The sequence below is a fragment of the Photinus pyralis genome, unplaced genomic scaffold (genome assembly GCF_008802855.1).
Source record: "Photinus pyralis isolate 1611_PpyrPB1 unplaced genomic scaffold, Ppyr1.3 Ppyr1.4_LG3a, whole genome shotgun sequence".
NCBI classification, from domain to species: domain Eukaryota; kingdom Metazoa; phylum Arthropoda; class Insecta; order Coleoptera; family Lampyridae; genus Photinus; species Photinus pyralis.
Genome location: NW_022170509.1, coordinates 4169045 through 4196707, shown reverse-complemented (window position 1 = coordinate 4196707; position 27663 = coordinate 4169045). Strand labels below are relative to the sequence as shown.

Sequence of the window (27663 nt, the reverse complement as noted above, 5' to 3'; positions counted from 1 at the left end):
AATAGAGCAGCTTACAGAACCCGTAATCAACAAAAGACTTAAAAAACGGTGGCCAAGTGAACTAATTTAAAGATAATATGTACTAAATTAATTTTATGCAGGTGGTATCAATGGATATCTCCCTGATCACGTCCTTCTATTACTAGACATCTAGTAGCCGTCAGCATTTTAGCTCATAGAATTTATGTATAATTCTGATTGCTGAAATAAATTGATAATTAAAAAAAAAAAAAAAAATTTGAGGAAGAATTGATCTTAAACTGGTATTCGGATTTTCCGCTACTGCAGCCAAAACATTGAATGTATTGTAGCTTTCCTGATGGTTTTGACGGACATTTTGAACGTTATTGCAATTGCAGATATTTAACACTGTTCCTGTTCTTTGAAACTTGCGCACAATTCTGTCTACTGTGGCACTGCTGGGAATCGGTCAATTGGGGTACTTCACAGTAAATAAAGACGTTACTTGGCGGGCATAAAACAACTTTAACATTTCCTCTTTCTCTTCAGTTAAATACATGATAAACAATTTTATGATTAACTAATTTATAAACAAGTATAAATTTAATATACGTCAAAGGCAAATAATGAAAAGTTATCGCTGTTTTTTTTTGGTAATTCCAAGGCATATCTGATTTATTGTAAAATGAACCTTTTTATTTTGTCGATTTGTACGGTTTTGAAAAACGGAAAATTATGAGTAATAGTATGAACAGATGCAGTATTTTTTCTCTTAAATTATTTAGACTTTTGCTCTAAAATAATTGAAATTCCTATGCTGCGTCACGCTAGGCACCACCCTGTATACAAATGAAGTAATTTCAATGCATAAGAAGAAATACGTCCTAATGTACCTATTACATGCACCTACTATTCTAAAAATTCGTTAATGGAATAGGGTTCCATGTTTATTAAAAATTGTTTTAACCTTCTTTTAAATTCGTGAATATCCCTATAATTAGTTTAATACTTTCTGGAAGATGGTTATATAATTTTATATATAAATAAAATAAAAATAAACTTTACCCTTAAAGCTGCAACTAAAGAGGTCCTACTCAAAGTAAAGCTGATGATACACCATCGAATAGGTAGGTAGACAGTGCTCATTCCATTTGTCGATGACCACTTGCACTAGTGCTGTTATATTAGAGGAACAATCTGAAAAAAATATTTTTATTACCGAAAAGAATGCATGATCAGGGATACTTTCCTACATGATCACGTTGACGACTAAGACCCGAGTCACATTGCAATAACTTCTTCATAAAATGTTGCTGCTTGTAAGTTTGGAAACGCCATTCCCTAACGCTAACCCAATTTTTCCGTTAAAAAGTGGAACCCTCTAGGTCGGAATAAATCGAAGATAATTTTGTAATTGTGAGTTTAATATAGTCGCAGTGGATTTCACCTTTTGGATATCTCTTGAAACAAGGTCATCTGAAGCGACAGACTTATGTCCTTGGTCCCCTTCCCCATGTAGCAAGCCTTCAATTCGGCCATCTGTAAAAGCATTGATTAAAATATTAAATCAATGGTAAAACAAAAGAAATAAAAGAAAAATGATGGGAGAACGGACAGTAGAATATGGGAATGTACAAAATCAAAATAAGATGAAAGGTTTATTAATTATTGGAAAATTTAGAAGTTAAGAAAGGAATGATTTCACTGCATGGGGAAACCGTTGAGTACGCGAATAGTGTTGTCCTGAGTTTAAGTTAATTGTAAATTACTGTATTTATTCAATAAACTTTTATTGCAAAAATGATTTACTGTCAAACTTATAACTAATAACACAATATTTCATACTAACGGGAACAGCTGACCTGCCTCGATGAATTTCAAGTTTCCATCATCGGATTTGCCGGGGAATAAACAAACACAAGAAAATCAAGATGAAAAGTATACAATTAATATGACAGACACCAACAACCACCACACTGGAAAGCCGCTTAGATATCGCTACTAAATAAAATTCTGATAATTTAAATTATATTCTATAATATTATACCATTGGTCCATTACAGCAGCAATCAAAACTAAGGTTTTACTAGAGAATTAGAAATTAAATGACTATATTACTTGATTCCATGTGATCATTAAAATCAAAAATGTTTTCCTGTCCGAACGTATTTTGATTTATTTATTTGCAAGGACAGTGTCTCGAAGGACCACCCAACCTTTCATAAAGCTAAACAAAACTCACCCTTTTCACGTGGAATATAAACAAGTTTCACACGAACGCTGTACATACATACGACCGCACGCACTGGCGATTTATTCGCAAATGAACCACGTCCATTCATAATCTTATATAAGTGCAATGTTGATAAGGACAACCAGATGCAAGTCATTTGACCACGCGTCGATATTATCATTATATAATACATGACGCTACGGTAAAACTAATTATTGCCACGATTTTTCATAATAAATGGTCAATGAATAATTGAGGAAGGAAAAATTTTGAACAGCACCCGGAATGATATTTTCTTAGTTTCATAAATGGCAGAAGTTTCTCTTCCCCTAAAGTTTTAAAAGGAAACGTACTCCGAATTTATCAGGTTGACCTTTTCTTATAGATTTTGGCGAAACGACCAGAATTTTCAAGATTGAACCACTACATAAAAAGCTGTTTTCCTTTTTCTTTGGAACCTTTGACCTTTTACCAAAAATTCGGAAAAGGACATTTTCTTGTAGATTTTGATCTATAGGTCAACCCTTCACCTGCCAATTATAAATAAAATCCCGTCCCGTTTTCAAAATACGTAATATTTAAGAAAATTCGCTCCTACCTACGTTGCAGTATACGATTGAGGGGGTTGTAAATGTTGTTGTATGTGAAATATTTCTATTTTCTTGATCGATTACAATAAGAGGTTCTACAGACAACCAGACAACCCTTCAGTTTCCAATTACAAGTAAAATCACATCCCGTTTTAACAAGTAGCAATTTTTAAGAAAATTTGCTCTTACCTTCGTTGCAGTACTCGATTGAGGGGGTTGTAAATGTTGTTGTGGGTTCAATATTTCTGTTTCCTTGATCGATTATATTAAAAGGATCAACAATCAACCCTTAGATTGCAAATAACAAGTAAAATACCATCTCGTTTTCAAAATTCCTAATATTTAAGTCGCTCCTACCTACATACGTAGCAGTATTCGATTGAGGGGGTTGTAAATTCTGTTGTAAGTCAAATATTTCTATTTTATTGATGGATTACAATAAGAGGTTCTACAGACAACCCTTCAGTTTCCAATTACAAGTAACATCACATTCCGTTTTAAAAAGTCGCAATTTTTAAGAAAATTCGTTCCTACCTACGTTGCAGTATTCGATTGAAGGGGTTGTAAAATTTGTGGTAAGTCAAATATTTATATTTCCTTGATCGATTATAATAAGAGGATCTACTGACAACCCTTCAGATTCCAATTACAAGTAAAATCCTATCCCGTTTTAAAAAGTCGCAATTTTTAAGAAAATTCGTTCCTACCTACGTTGCAGTATTCGATTGAAGGGGTTGTAAAATTTGTGGTAAGTCAAATATTTATATTTCCTTAATCAATTATATTAAAAAGATCTACAAGCAACCCTCCAGTTGCCAAGTACAAGTAAAATCCCATCCCGGTTAAAAAAGTCGCAATTTTAAAAAATTTGCTCTTACCTATGTCGGCCGTATTCGATTGAGGGGGATGTAAATTCTGTTGTACGTCAATATTTCTATTTCCTTGATCGATTATAATAAGAGGATCTACGACAACCCTTCAGTTCCATTACAAGTAAAATACCATCCCGTTTAAAAAGTCGCAATTTAAGAAATTCGTTCTAACTACGTTGCAGTATTCGATTTGAAGGGGTTGTAAAATTTGTGGTAAGTCAAATATTTATATTTCCTTAATCAATTATATTAAAAAGATCTACAAGCAACCCTCCAGTTGCCAAGTACAAGTAAAATCCCATCCCGGTTAAAAAAGTCGCAATTTTCAAGAAAATTTGCTCTTACCTATGTCGCCGTATTCGATTGAGGGGGATGTAAATTCTGTTGTACGTCAAATATTTCTATTTCCTTGATCGATTACAATAAGAGGTTCTACAGACAACCCTTCAGTTTTCAATTACACGTATAATCACATCCAGTTTTAAAAAGCCGCAATTTTTAAGAAAATTTGCTCCTACCTACGTTGCAGTATTCGATTGAAGGGGTTGTAAAATTTGTGGTAAGTCAAATATTTATATTTCCTTACTAAATTATATTAAAAAGATAAACAAAACTCACCCTTTTCACGTGGAATATGAACAAGTTTCACACGAACGCTGTACATACATACAACCGCACGCACTGGCGATTCATTCGGAAATGAACCACGTACATTCTGAATCTTATAAGTGCAATGTTGATAAGGACAAACAGATGCAAGTCATTTGACCACGGGTCGATATTATCATTATATAATACATGATGCTACGGTAAAACTAATTATTGCAACGATTTTTCATAATAAAAGGTCAATGAATAATTGAGGAAGGAAAATTTTTGAACAGCACCCGGAATGATATTTTCTTAATTTCATAAATGGCAGAAGTTTCTCTTCCCCTAAAGTTTTAAAAGCAAAAGTACCCCGAATTTATCAGGTTAACCTTTTCTTTTGGATTTTGGCGAAACGACAAGAATTTTCAAGATTGAACCACTACCTAAAAAGCTGCTTTCCTTTTTCTTTGGAACCTTTGACCTTTAACCATAAATTCGGAAAAAGACATTTTTCTTGTAGATTTTGATCTATAGGTCAACCCCTCACCTGCCAATTATAAGTAAAATCCCGTCCCGTTTTAAAAATACTTAATTTTTAAGAAAATTCGCTTCTACCTACGTAGCAATAATCGATTGAAGGGGTTGTAAATTTTGTGGTAAGTCAAATATTTATATTTCCTTAATCAATTATATTAAAAAGATCCACAAGCAACCCTCCAGTTGCCAAGTACAAGTAAAATCCCATCCAGTTTAAAAATTCGTAATTTTTATGAAAATTCGCTCATACCTACGTAGCAGAATTCGATTGAAAGGGTTGTTAATTGTGTGGTATGTCAAATATTTATATTTCCTTAATGAATTAAATTAAAAAGATCTACGAGCAACCCTTCAGTTGCCAAGTATAAATAAAATCTCATCCCGTATTAGAAATTCGTAAGTTTTAAGAAAATTTGCTCCTACCTATGTCGCCGTATTCGATTGAGGGGGATGTAAATTCTGTTGTACGTCAAATATTTCTATTTCCTTGATCGATTACAATAAGAGGTTCTACAGACAACCCTTCAGTTTCCAATTACAAGTAAAATCAAATCCAGTTTTAAAAAGTCGCAATTTTTAAGAAAATTTGCTCCTACCTACGTTGCAGTATTCGATTGAGGGGGTTGTAAATTCTGTTGTACGTCAAATATTTCTATTTCCTTGATCGATTATATTAAGAGTATCTACAGACAACCCTTCAGATTCCAATTACAAGTAAAATCCCATCCCGTTTTAAAAAGTCGCAATTTTTAAGAAAATTCGCTCCTACCTACGTAGCAATATTCAGAGGATTTAGAAGGTTCTAAATTCTGTTGTGGGTACAATATTTCGGTTTCCTTAATCGATTATATTAAAAGGATCAACAAGCAACCCTTAAAATTTCAATTATATGTAAAATGCCATTTTGTTTTAGAAATTTGTAATTTTTATGAAAATTCGCTCTTACCTACGTAGCAATATTCGATTTAGAGGGTTCTAAATGTGGACGTTGAGGTTTGGTCCAGATGCCAGAATTAATGACGGGTCATTGATTGTTGGCTATATTTTCGAAACAGTTGAGCATAAAAATATAGTTTATTAGCATTTTTGCCTTCTAATACCTAACCTTTACTTTCATGTCCCAACATTTCTAATTTCTAATATAAATTGAAGTCACCAAGTAAGTCAATGTTCACACAACCGGCATTAACTTAAGCCTTTTGTCGCATTTCCTTCCCTTAAAAATTAACATGCGGCACAATGGGTGTGAAATACTAAGTGACATGGGGCTTACAAGATCTAAATATGTATTTTTTTGGGAGTGTTGGCTATAGTTTTTATGTGAACGTGAGAATGACAGGTTTGAACTGTTAATCTGCGAGATGAATTTTCATTCCCGGAAATGTGATTGCAACCAATCTACTAGACTACATCATGTGTTGTTATCAGGCATGGACTAGAGAGAATCACCAACACCGTAAGTGGAGGATTTAATTTAATTACTATTATTTATCGTTGGCAACTTGGATTACAGAGAAGATTGCAGGGACATGTTTATCCAACTAAGAGCACTAACTGTTCCTTCTATATATATTTTAAATTGCATCTTGTATGCCAGATCTCAATTGGACAATTATTCCTTAAGATCTGACATACACTCCCACAACACACGTTCGTCCACAGAAGTTTATGTGAAATACTGTAGGCTACACAAAACATATATGAGTTTTCAAAACACTTCTGTCATACTTTTTAATAAATTACCTGTAAGTATAAGAAAATTATCAATCCTAAGTCTTAGGAAAATTCTTAAATGTGTATTAATTAAACATGCCTTTTATAGCGTAGCAGAATTTGAAAATTTAGAAGATTTAGATTTCAACAATATTGTGTGACTTCTGCAAATGTATATTTTTTTGTTACAAGTATGCAGTCAATATATATTATTATTATTATTATAAAATTATTTTGGACTCTACAAAACTTGACCAGACGAACGACGTACAGACAAACACTAATCGTTACTTGATTTTAATCCGTGCGTTTAGTTAATCAGGCTAGAGCTGAGTTCTGACAGGAAACCCCGACCATAATAATACTTCTTAATTTCTTACTATATACAAATGAAGTAATTTCGATGCATAAGAAGAAATACGTCCTAATGTACCTATTACATGCACCTACTATTCGAAAAATTCGTTAATGGAATAGGGTTCCATGTTTATTAAAAATTGTTTTAACCTTCTTTTAAATTCGTGAATATCCCTATAATTAGTTTAATACTTTCTGGAAGATGGTTATATAATTTTATATATAAATAAAATAAAAATAAACATTACCCCTAAAGCTGCAACCATAGTATATTATGCTGCAACTAAAGAGGTCCTACTCAAAGTAAAGCTGATGATACACCATCGAATAGGTAGGTAGACAGTGCTCATTCCATTTGTCATTGACCACTTGCACTAGTGCTGTTATATTAGAGAAACCATCTGAAATAAATATTATTATTACCAAAAGAAATGTATGATCAAGGATACTTTCCTATACATGATCACCTTGACGACTGAGACCTGAGTCACATTGCAATAACTTCTTCATAAAATGTTGCTGCCAATGATTTTAAGCCAACTATGAGTTGCTCTGAGATCCTTGTAAGTTTGGAAACGCCATTCCCTAACGCTAACCCAATTTTTCCGTTAAAACTCTCTAGGTCGGGATAAATCGAAGATATTTTTGTAATTGTTGCTTTGTGAGTTTAATATTGTCGCAGTGGATTTCACCATTTGGATTTCTCGTTGAAACAAGGACATCTGAAGCGACCGACTTATGTCCTTGATCCCCTTCCCCATGTAGCAAGCCTTCAGTTCGGCCATCTGTAAAAGCATTGATTAAAATATTAAATCAATGGTAAAACAAAAGAAATAAAAGATAAATGATGATGGGAGAACGGACAGTAGAATATAAGAATGGACTTTGTACAAAAGCAAAATAAGATGAAAGGTTTATTCATTATTGGAAAATTTAGAAGAAGTTAAGAAAGGAATGATTTCACTGCGTGGGGAAACCGTTGAGTACGCGAATACAGTTGTCCTGAGTTTACGTTAATTGTAAATTACCGCATTCAATAAACTTTTATTGCAAAAATGATTTTCCGTCAAACTTTTAACTAATACACAATATTACTTAGTAACGGGAACAGCTGACCTGCCACGATGAGTTTCCATCATCGGATTTTGAGGGAAATAAACAAAAACACAAGAAAATCAAGATGAAAAGTATACAACTAATGTGACACCAAACACCACCACACTGGAAAGCCGCTTAGATATCGCCACTAAATAAAATTCTGATAATTTAAATTATATTCTATAATATTGTACCATTGGTCCATTACAGCAGAAATCAAAACTACGGTTTTACTAGAGAATTAGAAATTAAATGACTTATCACATGATCCCATTTGTCATTAAAGCATTAAATTTTGAAAGGAACTTACTTGATACCATGTGATCATTAAAATCAAAAATGTTTTCCCGTCCGAACGTATTTTGATTTATTTATTTGCAAGGACAGTGTCTCGATGGACCAATCTTTCATAAAGCTAAACAAAACTCACCCTTTTCACGTGGAATATAAACAAGTTTCCCACGAACGCTGTACATACATACAACCGCACGCACTGGCGATTCATTCGGAAATGAACCACGTACATTCTGAATCTTATAAGTGCAATGTTGATAAGGACAAACAGATGCAAGTCATTTGACCACGCGTCGATATTATCATTATATAATACATGATGCTACGGTAAAACTAATTATTGCGACGATTTTTCATAATAAAAGGTCAATGAATAATTGAGGAAGGAAAATTTTTGAACAGCACCCGGAATGATATTTTCTTAATTTCATAAATGGCAGAAGTTTCTCTTCCCCTAAAGTTTTAAAAGCAAACGTACCCCGAATTTATCAGGTTAACCTTTTCTTATAGATTTTGGCGAAACGACAAGAATTTTCAAGATTGAACCACTACCTAAAAAGCTGCTTTTCTTTTTCTTTGGAACCTTTGACCTTTAACAAAAAATTCGGAAAAAGACATTTTTCATGTAGATTTTGATCTATAGGTCAACCCCTCACCTGCCAATTATAAGTAAAATCCCGTCCCGTTTTAAAAATACTAATTTTTAAGAAAATTCGCTTCTACCTACGTAGCAATAATCGATTGAAGGGGTTGTAAATTTTGTGGTAAGTCAAATATTTATATTTCCTTAATCAATTATATTAAAAAGATCCACAAGCAACCCTCCAGTTGCCAAGTACAAGTAAAATCCCATCCAGTTTAAAAATTCGTAATTTTTATGAAAATTNGAAATCCCATCCCGGATAAAAAAGTCGCAATTTTTAAGAAAATTCGTTCCTACCTACGTTGCAGTATTCGATTGAAGGGGGTGTAAAATTTGTGGTAAGTGAAATATTTATATTTCCTCAATCAATTATATTAAAAAGATCTACAAGCAACCCTCCAGTTATCAAGTACAAGTGAAATCCCATCCCGGTTAAAAAAGTCGCAATTTTTAAGAAAATTCGTTCCTACCTGGGGGTGTAAAATTTGTGGTAAGTGAAATATTTATATTTCCTTAATCAATTATATTAAAAAGATCTACAAGCAACCCTCCAGTTATCAAGTACAAGTAAAATCCCATCCCGGTTAAAAAAGTCGCAATTTTTAAGAAAATTCGTTCCTACCTACGTTGCAGTATTCGATTGAAGGGGTTGTAAAATTTGTGGTCAGTCAAATATTTATATTTCCTTTATCAATTATATTAAAAAGATCTACAAGCAACCCTCCAGTTATCAAGTACAAGTGAAATCCCATCCCGGATAAAAAAGTCGCAATTTTTAAGAAAATTCGTTCCTACCTACGTTGCAGTATTCGATTGAAGGGGGTGTAAAATTTGTGGTAAGTGAAATATTTATATTTCCTTAATCAATTATATTAAAAAGATCTACAAGCAACCCTCCAGTTATCAAGTACAAGTAAAATCCCATCCCGGTTAAAAAAGTCGCAATTTTTAAGAAAATTCGTTCCTACCTACGTTGCAGTATTCGATTGAAGGGGTGTAAAATTTGTGGTAAGTGAAACATTTATATTTCCTTAATCAATTATATTAAAAAATCTACAAGCAACCCTTCAGTTGCAAAGTACAAGTAAAATCCCATCCCGGTTAAAAAAGTCGCAATTTTTAAGAAAATTCGTTCCTACCTACGTTGCAGTATTCGATTGAAGGGGGTGTAAAATTTGTGGTAAGTGAAATATTTATATTTCCTTAATCAATTATATTAAAAAGATCTACAAGCAACCCTTCAGTTATCAAGTACAAGTAAAATCCCATCCCGGTTAAAAAAGTCGCAATTTTTAAGAAAATTCGTTCCTACCTACGTTGCAGTATTCGATTGAAGGGGTTGTAAAATTTGTGGCAAGTCAAATATTTATATTTCCTTAATCAATTATATTAAAAAATCTACAAGCAACCCTCCAGTTGCAAAGTACAAGTAAAATTCCATCCCGGTTAAAAAAGTCGCAATTTTTAAGAAAATTCGTTCCTACCTACGTTGCAGTATTCGATTGAAGGGGTTGTAAAATTTGTGGTCAGTCAAATATTTATATTTCCTTAATCAATTATATTAAAAAAATCTACAAGCAACCCTCCAGTTGCCAAGTACAAGTAAAATCCCATTCCGGTTAAAAAAGTCGCAATTTTTAAGAAAATTCGATCCTACCTACGTTGCAGTATTCGATTGAAGGGGGTGTAAAATTTGTGGTAAGTGAAATATTTATATTTCCTTAATCAATTATATTAAAAAGATCTACAAGCAACCCTCCAGTTATCAAGTACAAGTGAAATCCCATCCCGGTTAAAAAAGTCGCAATTTTTAAGAAAATTCGTTCCTACCTGGGGGTGTAAAATTTGTGGTAAGTGAAATATTTATATTTCCTTAATCAATTATATTAAAAAGATCTACAAGCAACCCTCCAGTTATCAAGTACAAGTAAAATCCCATCCCGGTTAAAAAAGTCGCAATTTTTAAGAAAATTCGTTCCTACCTACGTTGCAGTATTCGATTGAAGGGGTTGTAAAATTTGTGGTAAGTCAAATATTTATATTTCCTTGATCGATTATAATAAGAGGATCTACTGACAACCCTTCAGATTCCAATTACAAGTAAAATCCTATCCCGTTTTAAAAAGTCGCAATTTTTAAGAAAATTCGTTCCTACCTACGTTGCAGTATTCGATTGAAGGGGTTGTAAAATTTGTGGTCAGTCAAATATTTATATTTCCTTACTCAATTATATTAAAAAGATCTACAAGCAACCCTCCAGTTATCAAGTACAAATGAAATCCCATCCCGGTTAAAAAAGTCGCAATTTTTAAGAAAATTCGTTCCTACCTACGTTGCAGTATTCGATTGAAGGGGGTGTAAAATTTGTGGTAAGTGAAATATTTATATTTCCTCAATCAATTATATTAAAAAGATCTACAAGCAACCCTCCAGTTATCAAGTACAAGTGAAATCCGATCCCGGTTAAAAAAGTCGCAATTTTTAAGAAAATTCGTTCCTACCTACGTTGCAGTATTCGATTGAAGGGGTTGTAAAATTTGTGGTAAGTCAAATATTTATATTTCCTTACTCAATTTATATTAAAAAGATAAACAAAACTCACACTTTTCATGTGGAATATAAACAAGTTTCACACGAACGCTGTACATACATACAACCGCACGCACTGGCGATTCATTCGCAAATGAACCACGTACATTCATAATCTTATATAAGTGCAATGTTGATAAGGACAAACAGATGCAAGTCATTTGACCACGCGTCGATATTATCATTATATAATACATGATGCTACGGTAAAACTAATTATTGCGACGACTGTTCATAATAAATGGTCAATGAATAATTGAGGAAGGAAAATTTTTTGAACAGCACCCGGAATGATATATTCTTAGTTTCATAAATGGCAGAAGTTTCTCTTCCCCTAAAGTTTTAACAGGAAACGTACCCCGAATTTATCAGGTTGACCTTTTCGTATAGATTTTGGCGAAACGACCAGAATTTTCAAGATTGAACCACTACATAAAAAGCTGCTTTCCTTTTTCTTTGGAACCTTTGACCTTTTAACATTAATTCGGAAAAGTACATTTTCTTGTAGATTTTGATCTGTAGGTCAACCCTTCACCTGCCAATTATAAATAAAATCCCGTCCCCTAATACGTAATTTTTAAGAAAATTCGCTTCTACCTACGTTGCAGTATACGATTGCGGGGGTTTAAATTTTGTCGTGGGTCCAATATTTCTGTTTCCTTGATCGATTATAATAAGAGGATCTACAGACAACCCTTCAGTTTCCAATTACAAGTAAAATCCTATCCTGTTTTAAAAAGTCGCAATTTTTAAGAAAATTCGCTCCTACCTACGTAGCAGTATTCGTATGAAGGGGTTGTAAATTTTGTGGTAAGTCAAATATTTTTATTTCCTGATCGATTAGAATAAGAGGATCTACAGACAACCCTTCAGTTTCCTATTATAAGTAAAATTCGTAATTTGATGGAAATACGCTCTTAGCTACGTATCAGTATTCGATTGAGAGGGTTTTAAATTTTGTTGTGAGTCAAATTTGCAGCCACAGCGTAGTAAGCTGTTACGGATTTAACTGCAAAGGAAGTGGTCTCAGTGCTGAGGTCTGCAACCCTCACAAAGCGAATGACTTTTCAGAACTTTTTCTTATAGATTTTATACTGTGTAGAATCCAAAATATCGACAATGTTGGAGATTGGACCACTACATCCAAAGCGATTTCGGCCAATGGCCTACAAATGTGGCCAAATCGCGTTCTGGCAACATTGTTAAACGTTCGAAAACCCGCTTTCCGTCGGTAATGTTACCGAATAAGGGTAAATTTGTATATAAAGTAGTTTATTCCAAAAATGTTATTGTACAATCCAAAACGAACAGACTTTTCAAAATAGGACCACTACATCCAAACTTACATCCCTTTCCTTGCTGTTTGTAAAATCGCTTTTTATCGACTACAGCACGGACTATGGATGTAGCCGTGCAATCTGTAAGGGAGTTACCATCCCACTTGATCCCATGTGAAATAAACAACAAAAATGTTTTCTTGTCCAGTTTGTAGTAAAGGATTGGTAGGTACCTATTACCATAGAGGAAATACAATGGTATTACCTACAAATGACGCGTCTTTTAACCCGATTTAGTTATATGTAGCACAAATTTGAATTAATCTACTGTTTAATTTCTCAAAAGCACTTGATCAAGTTCACTCAGCGCAGTTTGGTCGCACTAGCTAGACAGTAAATATCATTCTCTTTAAAATGGGCAAGGAATCAAAAAATCCCGCCCCTCAAAAACTAAGGAGTACCTAGGTGTCCTAGCGCATTTTAATTTATTTGCTAGGAAAGTTTCTCGATGGACCACCCAATCTTTAATAAAATAAAGTTAGACAAAACTCACCCTTTTCACGTGGAATATATACAAGTTTCATTTGAACGGAGTACATATACAACCGCACTTACTGGCGATTCATTCGCAAATGAATTAGGTATAGGTATACGTAATCTTATAACTGCAATATTGATAAAGAGAAACAGATGCAGTCACTTGACCACGTGTTTACATTACCTTTATACACGCTACGGTCAGAGCAATGATTCATAACTGATGATTAATGTGAATAATTGAAGGAAGGAACAGATTAATCCAGTAGGTACCTGCATAAAAAGTTATACTACTTTCCTTTTTCTTTTGAAAATCGGTTTTTTGTCCACTTTTGATGTAGTCGTATTGTATTACCTACAGATGACGCGTCTTTATTAATTCGATTTAGTTAAATGTAAGCACAAATTTGAATTAATCTACTGTTTAATTTCTCAAAAGCACTCGATCAAATTCACTCGGCGGAGTCTGGTCGCAGTAAATTTCATTCCCGAATCAAAAAAGCTCATTCCTCAAAAACTAAGGAGTACCTAGTGTCCGAGCGTATTTTGATTTATTTATTTGCAAGGAAAGTTTCTCGATGGACCACACAATCTTTAATAAAATAAAGGTAGACAAAACTCACCAGGTTTCATAGGAACGGAGTACCTGCATACTACCGCACAACAGATGCAGTCGCTTGACCACGTGTTTACAATACGTTTATATAGGGTATGCAATCCCGCAGCAAAATCTCAATCCCGGTATTTGCGGGATTGTTAGATGCTAATCCCGCGGGATCCCGGTTTTTGCGGAATCTCGCAAAACTTTAAATAAATTGGCAAATAAGCAATTCTGTGCGGTTAACTTCTGTATTAAAATAAATCGCTAATTATCACAATATTTAACAAAAGAGTACCTTCGGCCTAACTTAGAACTCAAAAAACCTGACCTGTAAAGCACAAAAAGTCTCAAAAATCATAGTACATTTTTAACGAAAAAAGTTTAACAATTATTTAAAAAATAATTCGCCGTTATCAGTTTCATTAACAAAGTAAACAGAGTCGTCCCCTTGGTCGACAAATTCCTCAGTTCCGCAAATCCCACGGGATCCCGCTCCATTTATGTGCGGGATTAATCTCGCAAAAATGCTGTGGGATCCCGGTATTTCGGGATCCCGCAATCCCGGTAATTGCATTCCCTAGTTTCTAGTCTATAACTTTTATTGAGAAGTCTGATCGAAAAAGTACGAATTGTTTTGGATTCTACGCACCAAAATTAATAAGAAAAAGTGTTTTCCCGAGAAATTTTGGTGCAGTCGATTTTTGGTAAAAAAGGAAGGTTGTACACTGCCTTTTTTTGAGGCCCTCAAGAAAAATTGTCTCAGATCGACCCGGAAAAAAAATTTTCTTATAGAATGTGCCCTGTAGAATCCATAATTTCAAACAGTTCCAAGATTGGGCTACTAGCTCAAAAGTTACAACCCTTTGAATTTTCTTTCGAAGTTGGTTTCTAGTCTATAACTTTTGATTGAGAAGCCTGATCGAAAAAGTACGAATTGTTTTGGATTCTACACACCAAAATTAATAAGAAAAAGTGTTTTCCCGAGAAATTTTGGTGCAGTCTATTTTTGGTTAAAAAGGAAGGTAAAACACTGCCTTTTTTTGAGGCCCTCAAAATAAATTGTCTCAGATCGACCCGGAAAAACAATTTTCTTATAGAATGTGGCCTGTAGAATCCATAATTTCAAACAGTTCCAAGATTGGGCTTCTAGATCAAAAGTTACAGCCCTTTGAATTTTCTTTCGAAATTGGTTTCTTTTCTAGTCTATAACTTTTGATTGAGAAGTCTGATCGAAAAAGTACGAATTGTTTTGCATTCTACGCACCAAAATTAATAAGAAAAAGGATTTTCCCGAGAAATTTTGGTGCAGTCGATTTTTTGTAAAAAAGGAAGGTTGTACACTGCCTTTTTTTGAGGCCCTCAAGAAAAATTGGCTCAGATCGACCCGGAAAAAAATTTTTCTTATAGAATGTGGCCTGTAGAATCCATAATTTCGAACAGTTCCAAGATTGGGCTACTAGTTCAAAAGTTACAGCCCTTTGAATTTTCTTTCGAAATTGGTTTCTAGTAGGGAATGCAATCCCGCAGCAAAATCTCAATCCTGGTATTTGCGGGATTGTTAGATGTTAATCCCGCGGGATCCCGGAATTTGCGGGATCTCGCAAAACTTTAAATAAATTGGCAAATAAGCAATTCTGTGCGGTTAACTTCTGTATTAGAATAAATCGCTAATTATCACAATATTTAACAAAAAAGTACCTTCGGCCTAACTTAGAACTCAAAAAAACCTTACCTGTAAAGCACAAAGGTCCTCTAAAGTGCCTCAAAAATCATAGTACATTTTTAACGAAAAAAGTTTAACAATTATTTAAAAAACAATTCGCCGTTATCAGTTTCATTAACAAAGTAAACAGAGTCGTCCCCTTGGTCGGCTTGGTGGCTCCATTTATGTGCGGGATTAATCTCGAAAAAATGCTGCGGGATCCCGGTATTTCGGGATCCCGCAATCCCGGTATTGCATTCCCTACGTTTATACATACTACAATGTTTATTTAAATGAATAAACAAAGATATACTACGCTCACATTCATAACTGGTCAATGTGAAAATAATTGAAAGAAAACAACCCCCGGAATGATTTTTTTAAATTCAATATCTTCATAAATGGCAGTAGTTTCCCTTCCCCTAAAGTTTTGAAATGGAACGTACCACAAATTTATTAGATTTACCGGTGATTATGAATAATTAATTATAATTCCACCATTGTATATTTATATGCAATGATTTCACCGTAACATGGAGGCACACAAAAAAGATTTATCGTCATACGGTTTTCATTTAGACGAGGGGGACTTTTGAAGCAGTCGCCTAATCTCGATAGTTCTTGATGTTTTGGATACTAAAGTTTATACCGCTTTCTTTGTTCTTTGTAAAATCGGGGTTTTGTCCACTATGGCACTATGTCTATATCTCGAAAATTCTGGACGTTTTGAGTTCTACACAGCATAAAATGTATACGAAAAACCGGTTAATTTCGGGCAAGTCATTTCTTTGACAGAATTTATGGGCAAGTGTAGTCTGATATTTTAACGAAAATCGACAAGTTTTAGATCGACCGAAACCTGGACTTTCCCTTATAGATTTCGGTTTGTAGAATCCAAAACGACTTGACCAAAATATCACCTTCCAAAAAAAGAAAAGGGCTATAGCTTTCGCTATAGTGGTCCAACCGTAAAAGGTCACAATCTATAAGTCGCGGGGTTTTCACGGTGGATGTAAAATTTGTTCATTTTCGATGAAATAGCCTACCTGTAAAAAATTCAATATAGGCCACCATTGACGTATCGGTTAACACCATAATTATACTAAACCTGACATTGTAAATGGTGAGCTGTTTGTATGTCGGTCGTACATCGCCAATAAAAGTAAACGTTGAGAACGCTATAACAGAATCTTAGACGGCAGTGTAAGGAATTCTCCTCATAGTTGCCGCAAAAACACTCAGTAAGTGTGTCATATTTACTGAATATGTACTTGCTGCTATAGATTACTGGTTATCAAAATTACTGCTGAAAGCATTAGCAAAGGTACTATCCCAGGTAGGGAATGGAAAAGGGTAATGATTCAAATAATAACAACTATCACAATTTCGCGCTTTGAGCTTTTTTATTAGCAAAAGTTGATACAACTTGACTAAAATCATTTTTTCTTCAACACTATTCGTAAAAAAAATACAACTTGAAAATCAGGTTTGAAAGTCGCTTTGAGGCGAGCCCCCAGCATCGTCTGGACCATTTGCCTCTGTTTAGCTCCCGTATCGGCGACTCTGGCTTTACTCAGCTCAAAGTGCTGAAACTGCCACAGACAGCACCAACACAATACTTTGATGCCTAAGCAGGAAAAAGAAGAGGTTTGTAAATCCCTTTAGGTACGAAAATATTCTGGTCGCTGTCTGTTTCTACTGGTCTGATAACTAAACCTTAACACTTGGGACAAACTTTCGAGAAACAAGGTACTTTTCAGAAGTATTGCTTTCAAACTGAGAAGAAAAGCGCCTGGGAGGTTCCCAAACCCGTTTCCTTGCCTTTTGAAACCGTTGTAAATTTTTTCCGACTGATCGGGCTCTGAAAAGTCCTCAAAAGGTGTGGAAATGGTGTAAAGGGTGCCCAAAAAGCATTGCTTTCTATGGATTATAACAATAGCCAAATCAGGTTATTAAGATACCACAAAAACCCCATTTTGTTAAAATTTACATATAGGTATTTTGAAAGAGAATCAAATTTACCACATTCTTTATTTTATTAGATTAATTACAACTTTTTTTGAAAACTCTAGATCATCTACTAACCGTAGTCTGTAGATACATAGAATTCATAATTGGAATGCAGTAACATAAATTTTCCTTAACAAAAATGTTACATAAAGTTCTTATACAGAGTGACCATAGTACATATAAACATACAGTACATAGATATTCACATAACACCATTTTTGAGGTAAAAATGTCAATTCAAATGAGTTGGGATACATAAAGGGAATAATATGGACACATATGAAACAGTTACTAGATTGCACATGGAACATATATAAGTTGTTAATAGACGACCTAAACATTTTTGCCAAATAATATTTTAATAGTAGCGAGTTCGCTGTGACATTGGCGATCTTTCTGCCACTCTTAGAAGACACGATTAATGTAAACGTTGTTATTACCCTGCAATGTCATAAACAAAATGAAAAATTTTAAAATGTACTTCAATTTTGTAAAATTGTCTCATTAAATTTATATCACAGATATTTTATGTTATAGTCCATTACAGTTCTTTTTCAGAACAACTTTAAACCATAGACATCCTAATAAGCATCCTATGTACAAAATGATTGTCTAGGAGTATAAAATAACTTATAGGTATATTTAGTATAACTAAAATAGAAACATAATTCTTTGTACCATCACAAATTCAAATTAAACAAAGATTTTAGAACAATAATACAATTACAAAAAAATTTAATACTAATTGATACAAAAATACTCCAAGAAGTAAACATCACATATACATTTGGAGTATTCTTATATTATGCAAACATGTATACCTAAAGCTATCATGACCAAATATACACACCAGAAATATTATTGTCACCACTTGGTCAGTGGCAATATTGACACTAATGGAATGGCAAACAAAATTTAAATTGAGTTTATTTATGGTCAACTTACTCCAGTTGCCAACAGTATTACTGACGCTATAAATGTTAGACTTAAAGAAATTGGGGATGCGCTGCATTGCAATTCATCCCTCGGATAGAAAGTGGCAGGTGGCGATTCTTCGCCGTTCTTACAAAATTCGTCTCGTATTTCGAATTCATCCTAAAAAATCTAGGTAACACAAATTCGTCTAATCGAGGTAGCTAACTTACTGCACATATCTCTCGACATGGAGGACAAATTATAGCTCCTTTATGCAGCCATCCGCCACTTATTATTCGAATTGATAGCTCCTGATACGCATGATAGCAAGTGTACGTGTAGTTTCCTACCTGTGTAAATAGTATTTAATCAACAGTCAAATCACATTGAATAATCTCTTGGAAGATAAGCATAAAACATGTTATATTTTTAATTATTGCATTAATTTAATATTTTTTAGACATTAGGGTTGTTTGTTGTAGGTATAAGGTACAGGTTTTACAAGTTAACAAAACAAAACAATTGATGGAAAAACCTGTTTTAAATCTTTGTTACCTACGTAAATCCTTTTTTGTTCTCCTTACAATTATTGAAGAAAAATGCAACAAACGGTTTATTACTCCCTCAAAAGATGAATAAATCAGTAAGTAGGTCCGAATTTAACATTTTGCTTAGAAAGACATCACTCCCCATTCCACTAAATTCGCCGCAACATCTCATATTTGATATATTTGAAATATAATGGTTTTTCATTTGGCAAAAATGGTTGCGTTAGTGCAAATACATAAACAATACCATTGATTATACACACTGTATAATCAATGACAATACTTACAATAATATGTAGACGCCCATTTTCACAGTGATATGCGTAACACCCGGATCCCCAGTGCAACCATTGCCTCATCTGCTTACAGGATCTCTCCTCCCACATTTGGTTGGTGTGGTCGAAGCAACGAGAACTTTTACCATATTTTTCTAGAGCAAAATTTTTATCTGGCTCTGAAAATGACTCATATATAAACAACAATAAGATTAAATAGTAGGTACTAATTCTTACTTGGGTTATTTTCCGAGTATTGGCAATGTGATCCACGGACAATTACGTTTTTCGAACGCCACGTAAACTCTTGTATATATGGACAATAATCTGCAAGCGTTACGGATCCCCCGTAAAACTCTTCGGTGCCACTTTCCACGTGCATTATGTAGTCAAAGTTCTAAAAACATTATATAGATAGGGATAAAAAACTATAAAAGATTTTATTTTTAACTGATTTATTCAAACTCGGAATTCATACCTCAAATTCAGAGTTGACACTCTAGAATCGCATATCTTAAACAAATAGTATACATACTTGATATAACTGAGGAAGGACATGATCGTGGCGTACAAGATTGCAAAGTGCCACTGATGTTCTGTCATCTGTACATTCCGTCTGCAGAGGATCACGCTTCACCTTGTTACAAAATGGATGAATAGATAATCCCCTATATAACAGACGCATGTGGTTACCGTTAAACACAATTGGCCTATTCTGTTTACCTTGCCGATTTAGATGAAATCCATTCTTTGCAGCTTTTTAATACAAAATCACAACCTAAACCTTTTCCCCACGACATTGAACCAGCCATGTCGTAATTGGCACGATACCACCCTGTATCCTCCATGAGTGCCAAACTTATTCTTGATATAATGGGATTTTGCGTATGTGTTCCTGTCATGGCTTCATTCTAAACAATGAAATTATATACATTTTTGTGCCGTGTATAGTAGTTAACCATAGAAAATGTGTAGTGAGCTAACTCACTGGCTTCTATGTTTCCTTGATCAATAAATGGAACAAGCTATAATCATACCTCAAAAATGCGTTTTTCCCAATGTGTTAATGCAGTCCCCTCCTCTCCTTGATCTTCCAATTCAGCCCCTTCTAACACCGAACAATTGAAAAAGTTGCGCACCTCATCAACAACGGTTGGAGTGACAATCATTTGAATATCTCGCGGAATTACGCCGTCCCGTACATACCAATTCTTCCTTGTTATGGTCCGTATTACTCTATCGCTCCATTGGTAAGTTTGCAATCTATGACATTACTTTATTTACGTGGGGAAGTAAGTGTACATATTTTTACCGTTCGTTCAAGACAGGTTTTCCAGTATCTGGTTTCCTGGGAGTAAGTGGATTTCCTTCGCTATCACGATAAAACGCATACAAACTGACAGAAAATCCTAAGGCGTGGAGAATTTCGTGCTTGACAGTTGACAAGAGAGTTTCCATTTCTTGCGGTTTTGTACTGATGCTTTCAGGGCACAAGTTCGCATGTCCAGCAATAGGCCTATCAATTTCAAATTTCAAATTACTTATTTAAAAAGTCATATCCAAGTTAACTTTGCATTATGCGTCATCGATAGGTAGGTAAGTATGCACTGCCTTTGGTCGAAAGAATGACAAGGTACCCTTTATCAAAGATTCAAAGACATAATCAATCCCTTTGCGCAATATGGCTATAGACGCCAGACGGACGAATTATGGGAGATCTTTTACTAAACTCGGATCAATAGTAATAAGAGACAGGCGGGAGACATTTTGTTGTACCTACACTATTTATTAACCTGTAATTCCATAACTTTAGATCAATAGCACTTCATGACTTTACAGTAAAAGATAATCGAAGTCGTAGGATGATAGAGATGCGGGCGTAACGATTACCATAAGGGATTTTTTTACCAAAAGTTGGTCAAGGTTAGAAAGTTGTAAAAAATCAGCGCTAATCATTTAAATTAAAAAGTACGGTGCACAAAGGGCGTTTTACGAGAAGGTGGAAAATCCAAAAGTGTCACCGTTGAAAGGGACAAGTTGTTTCGTTCAATTTAACTAGGCGTTTAAGTTCCGAAATCGCACGTTAGTTCATGAGTCCCAGTTCAGCAGGATCGAGTCTGTTAAAAATACGCCAAGGGATATTTGTGTACTCGACTGTATGAGTTTGAAACGCTCGGAAACGTGCAGTAGCCATTCAATAAAAAAAAAAACTATAAACAAGCGTGTTAGTAAGCAAACTCCTTAAGAAACTTTACCTCGTATTTGTACAATTTAATAAAGAAAAAAGGAGGTAAAATAAGTTCACTCGATGCACGGAATTACAACAAAGGAAACTGTGAAATAACGTAAAGTTTACGTTTACCTAAGAGATTTCTCCAAATCTAAATTAAACTGTAATAAAATCGAGATAATCAGTTCGTAAGCAACACGCACTTTTGGACCATGTATCATTGACCAGCAAATAAACCAACATTAGGAGTCTGTATTGTCCATTCAAATCTTTAAATTCAAACTCAGAGAATAGGAGATTTTCCATATACCGGTAGGTTTCAAGTATGCAGTTCCTTAGAAAACATCTGATATTAACCCCAAATTTACGAATAAAAAGGTTAACAGTAAGAATCACCGAGCACCCATGCCCAAGAAAAATTGAAACTAAACGTCAGTCGTATGTATGTGATTGGCTATTTGAGATCCATTGTCAAAGATTAATATTAATCTGTTGTATATTTAGAAGTAGACATTTTAAATGAGAGGATTCTAATCAGCTTAAAAAATTCTGTATTTTCAATGTATTTTGCAATCAAAAGAAGCCACTGAATTTGGTGTCAGTTCCTAGTTCAGATTTTTTTCTCAGAGTCAGGTAGGAATTCCATAAGTAAATTTTATAATGACGGAAACCAAGTTCAAGGGTGTATTTATTACATCTGTTACGGTTACGGTAATCACAAAGCAAGGTTTGGTTAAAGCGTAAATGTACCTACTTATTTGATTCACCCGAAATTAAATTTCAAGCATTTAAGTTATTTAGAAGTAAAATATGAGATGGCCATTTCAAAGTAAATTTTATTATCCCAAATTGTGACAGGTAGAAAAATATAAGTAAATGAAAGAGTAATGTAAAAGAGAGACGCATTTTCTGATTTTTTCTACAATATACATACGTTTATATGGCCTTTCGGTGTTGTTGTTTTGCTGGACAGTGAATAAAAAACGTTTGTAAAAAACGTATGTAGCAACTTTTCAGATTACAGAAAAATAGATCTTTCACGTTAGCAAGGGGGTTATTAGAAGGTAAAGTTTTAGTCAAAATAATAAGGGCTAGCCGACGGATTTGAGTAATTTCTTTTATGATACATTCTTGTACCAGTTTCCAGTTTTATAAAAACAAAGGACAGATGTCAAAATTATTTACAGAAAAGCCTCCGCTGCAAAATGTCACCCAAGAGTGGGGCTTTAGCGTAGGTGCCGCTGCAGAATCAATGCTAAATCCCCCAGAAATGACTCCCATTATTCTTACCTTAACTAATTAACACCTACAAAAAGCTTCTTATTAAGAAAATCGAACATCATTAATCATTGATTCGTTTGTTTCATTTTGCATTACCAATTAAACAACAGTGAGGACAATAAATCATTTCCAAACACGACAGTCCTCTTGTCGAATTCGTAGTTCAAATCAACTGGCCCTAATTAAGATAATTCATGATCCAAATTTATTTATTTATTTTTTTAAATTTATTATCCCTCTCTTGTTCTGGGTGCTCAACAGGCTTGCGCCCAATTACAGAGTGACCCGCATAATGCTTTTTTAGAGGTGCCTCTGCAGAAGGTCTTAAGTTGTTCTATACTACTCCGGCATTTACCTTACGAACTAGGAAAACTGCAGGAAAACCTAATTCGGAGTAGCGGGCAGAATGCTCGAAACTGGTCTAAAGTAATTCCCATTTCTGCCACAGATGAAAAATTCACCTCAACCCAGGTTCGAACACCCGACCTCCGGATTTATAGCCCAATGCTCTACCACTGAACCATAAAGCCATAAATCCCCGTCTCCACACATCCGGAATCCATTAATGAATCTAATGCTCTACAGAAATTAAAAAACGCAAAAAGGACAATCATCCATTCAACCGAATGCTCGCTTATTTATTCTTACAATTCCACCAGTCAAATAGTTTATTGGAAAATCGGTCCTATAAATTTCGACACCCAAACTTCTATAACTCCCAAAATTTCAACTTTACCTACCGCTATGAAAAAATTGGAAAAATAAATAAATTCGAATTTCCAATAATGAAAATCCTCAAAACCCGCGATGATATACACATTTTGGAAGAAGCTGGGCAAAATGTTTTCTTAAAACTGTTAGCTTCAAAGTTGAGAATCGCAAAAAAGACAAATACCTACTGTGACAAACAGTATTAGAGGGAACTACTGACATATTCAGTTTGAAGGTCGATGGTCTTGCTACTCTAAGTCATTGCTGCTGTTAATTTTTGTAAAAAAAATATCTCACCTATCCAGAGCACCTTCCTGTTGACAATGTGCGGCGTATGCAACCGTAAGTGACTTCTTGCAGCGTTCAGTTTGCATTGCAGATACGTAAAAGATGAAGTCGAAGTTCTCTATTCCTTTTCCAGCGGTTGAACCTTTGGCAATTCCACAGTCCTGACCGGTTGAATTGCACGTTCTGCACGCATCCAGATGTTCAGCGGGAACTTCAATCTCTCCACAGAGGGTCTTTTCTTTGCAACTGTCTATGCAATGTGTTAACGAGTCTTTGACAAACACCTGCGTTTCCATGCATTTTCTGCAATAAAGAAAGATAATAATATTTTCGCATAAGACAAACTATATTCAAAATCAAACATGAGCACTGAGTAGAAGAAATGGTTGTTACCTTGTTAGTCGAATTACGTTTTCCACTTTTCTGACGAATAATGCGTTCTCCCAGAACTGCACAGCTTGAGGTAAAATTGTATTCTGCAAAAATACAAAAATAACCATCAATTTAATCGCCTTACTCTGAAACACAATGTAAGATGCATTTGAGTTCTTGGTATTTTCAATTCAATACAAAATAGAAAGTAAACGCCCTTTGGAGTTACCTATAAAAATAGACTTAAATTAATTTTATCCATTCTTATTCGGGAAAAGAGCAAATTGGTTCTCGAGATGTGATCCTGTCTCGTTTTGCGACAAAATGTTGCTTTTTTTAGGTTTAGGTTTTAGTAGGTGTTCTTTCACATGTTCATATATTTTATATTCCCTTTCCTTTTGTGTCTCGCTAACAAATATCAAGTAAATACGCGTTATTGTGGGAATTAGTTTTTGTAAACAGAATTCACTCTTGTGCACATTTTTAAAGTAAAGCAAAAATACTGATCGAACATGTACGGTTAATGGTTTCCGTCACCATAGCATGCGAAAAATTAAATTATATAAAACATTTTAATTCTGTAAAATGTAATTTCTGATATAGGTACATACGTATAGGTATACCGGGTGGCGCCTAGCGCGACGCAGCATAGGGATTTCAATGGTAATTTGTTTATAGCCAATTACTAGCTCCCCTAATTATTTTAGAGCAAAAGCCTAAATACGTTTTTTTAGAGAAAAAAAATACTGCATCTGTTCATACGATCACTTATAATTTTCCGTTTTTCAAAACCGTATAAATCCACAAAATAAAAAATTACATTCTTATAAATCAGTGATGCTTTGGAATCTTTTAACAAACTACAAGTGTTGTTTGACGTCGAACGATTTTTATAATTAATTCTGTTTCAACTATCCGACGCAAGAAAAAGCGTCTATGGGGTAATGTTTTTTTAGAGAATGTAATGCTGCATCTGCATCAAATACTATTTGTTTATCATCTTCCGGAACCAGAGTACATAATCGAAGAAAAAGAAATTGATTTGAGGTAGAATTGTTCTTAAACTTATATTCGGATTTTCCACTACTGCTGCCAAAACGTTGAATGTATTGTCGTTTTCCTGATGGTTTTGACAGACATTTTGAACGTTATTGCACTTGCAGTGATTTAGCACTGTTACTGTTCTTTGAAACTTGCGCACAATTCTGTCTACTGTGGTACTGCTTGGAATCGGTCGATTGGGGTACTTTACAGTAAATAAAGACGTTATTACTTGGCGGGCATAAAATTTAAACATTTTCTCTTTCCTCTTTCTCTTCAGTTAAATACATGATAAACAATTTAGATTAACTAATTTATAAACAAGTATGAATTTAATATACGTCAAAGGCAAATAATGAAAAAGTTATCGCTGTTTTTTTAGGTAATTCCAAGGCATATCTGATTTATTGTAAAATGAACCTTTTTATTTTGTCGATTTCTACGGTTTTAAAAAACGGAAAATTATGAGTTATAGTATGAACAGATGCAGTATTTTTTTCTCTCAAAAAAACGTATTTAGACTTTCGCTCTAAAATAATTAGGGGAGCTAGTAGTTGACTATAAAGAAATTACCATTGAAATTCCTATGCTGCGTCGCGCTAGGTACCACCCTGTATATGTGTTGGAAGAACGCACGTTTTGCATAAAATACAAGCGACAATCACGAATTTGAATATGTACATTCAATTAGTTAAGTGAATATAAAGACGCACCGGATTGAATATCAGCCAACGGGCATATTAGGAAGGTTTAGGCCATTAGGTGTATGTTCCCTCCAAATTTTAGAAACGATTGGGAACAATTTCTAATGAACGGTTCCGATTCAATTGAGAATTCAGGGTAGTAGAAAAAGAACAACCCCCTTCCAATCATACTTCTCTTTTTATTGTACAAGAATAAATTTGTGATAAAAGTTTAAAGGTACTTACGGTTTTATTAAAAACCTCTCTTCCCATGTAAGGTCAATATGTACTTTAGGTTTAATTAAATACTCTTTTGAGGGCAATTAAAGAATATGGTTGTTACAATGGCAGTGTAAAGGGTATAATAATACTACTTTAGAAAGACCTTGTCTGATAAATGAACGATTCTGGTTAAATTTTGTATGCAAATCTCATAAGCGTAAAGTTATGAACAACAGGAATGTAACACATACTTTTAACTTTTAAATCTTAACAAATATGACAAAATCGTAACTTCGCAATTGCAGCTACAATATACTGTTCCTTCAAATCTTTTGAGAATAAACATATACATGAACGAATCCTTAAAACTTCTAGAGTCTAGACAATAGTCTTACAAGCCCTTAAATTACTCTACCTTCACCATTTGCTAACCCTAATTATTCCCAATGATAATTAAATTTATACGTAACTATTAAGCGGCAGAGCAAAGCGATGCAAGCTTTATAAGGGAGTCGATGGTGTCCGTCTATCCGTGAACACGATAACTGTCAAACACTTGGACCGATTTGGTTCAAACTTTGCACAGTTGACCTAAATGCCACATGTAACAAGTCAATTGAAAATGGGTCAAATCCAATGACTCCGTGGGGTCACACCGAGGTGCTCTGCCGCGTTTTTAAACGCTCTTTATGAGTTTATTTCTATATTGACATAATCGAAATCCGTTACTGCAATATTATAAAGTATTTAATAAGTTTAGGAATCGCACACCACGAAAGTCTACTAGGTGTTATAATTAGAGGATTGAATTTTTCAATATATTGTATGCCTGAGAGAATGTACAAAATTCGTAAGTAATGGGTGGAATTGATGATCGTGTTTTCTGCGTCAATTGACTTCTATAGCGTGTTGTCCTCTTAATAGCTGTAGGACATTCTCAGTTGTAGTGAGTCGCAGAATAAGGAGTAAGCTTAGTAGGGTTTTTGTTTAAAAAAATTGCTGACAAAAAGTTACGCAGCTCTGATATCACCCGTCCGCATTACAGAAACACAATTCAGCGCAATTTCCGTGTGTAGGTTGTTAAAACAGACTAGTTTTTCTTGCACTCAGGGAGTACAGCAATCCTGAGTGGCTTTTAAAGAAAAATGCGTTAATTATTTAGATGATAAATGAAGCATAGGAAGGATTAATTTTAAGGCATTCAGTTCTGGCCCATTGGGGTATTCACTATTTTGATTTTACGGGTCAAGAGTTGCTCAATTACGTAAGAAGAAATTCGGCTGCTGCGGTAAGTTTCTAAACCCTCTGTCTCAATTCATCCCCTTTCAGTGGGAATTTCAGGATATCTTCGTGCGCTCCAATCCTCAAGGAATCTACATGCTTCAGCTTTCCACGCGCAGTAGTTACGGCGTTCTGTCAGTAACGGTAGAGTTATATATTTTTCATGCACTGTACAAAAAGCGGAAGCTCTACGTCACTATAAGCACGTAGG

The 27663-nt window shown here is 34.4% G+C and overlaps 1 protein-coding gene and 1 long non-coding RNA gene across 3 annotated transcripts in view; both read right to left on the bottom strand.

Moving 5' to 3' along the window:
• Nucleotides 1-759: 759 nt before the first annotated feature.
• On the bottom strand, nt 760-7251 carry LOC116165985. The gene is made up of 4 exons (XR_004144239.1): nt 7103-7251; nt 1409-1500; nt 1207-1342; nt 760-1158 (listed from the first exon to the last, which is right to left on the bottom strand). It is a non-coding gene; the product is annotated as an uncharacterized LOC116165985 (long non-coding RNA).
• An 11265-nt stretch (nt 7252-18516) lies between these two features.
• Nucleotides 18517-27663, bottom strand: part of LOC116165565 (leishmanolysin-like peptidase) — a 70252-nt gene continuing 61105 nt past the window's right edge. For both annotated transcript variants that reach the window (XM_031480114.1, XM_031480115.1), the window contains 10 exons: nt 24247-24329; nt 23863-24156; nt 20656-20859; nt 20381-20606; nt 20067-20254; nt 19879-20011; nt 19581-19740; nt 19356-19522; nt 18751-18870; nt 18517-18700 (listed from right to left, as the gene is read on the bottom strand). In XM_031480114.1, the coding sequence (XP_031335974.1) occupies nt 18542-18700; nt 18751-18870; nt 19356-19522; nt 19581-19740; nt 19879-20011; nt 20067-20254; nt 20381-20606; nt 20656-20859; nt 23863-24156; nt 24247-24329 (1734 nt within the window). In that variant the 3' untranslated portion in view covers nt 18517-18541. The remainder of the gene's footprint in view (nt 18701-18750; nt 18871-19355; nt 19523-19580; nt 19741-19878; nt 20012-20066; nt 20255-20380; nt 20607-20655; nt 20860-23862; nt 24157-24246; nt 24330-27663) is intronic.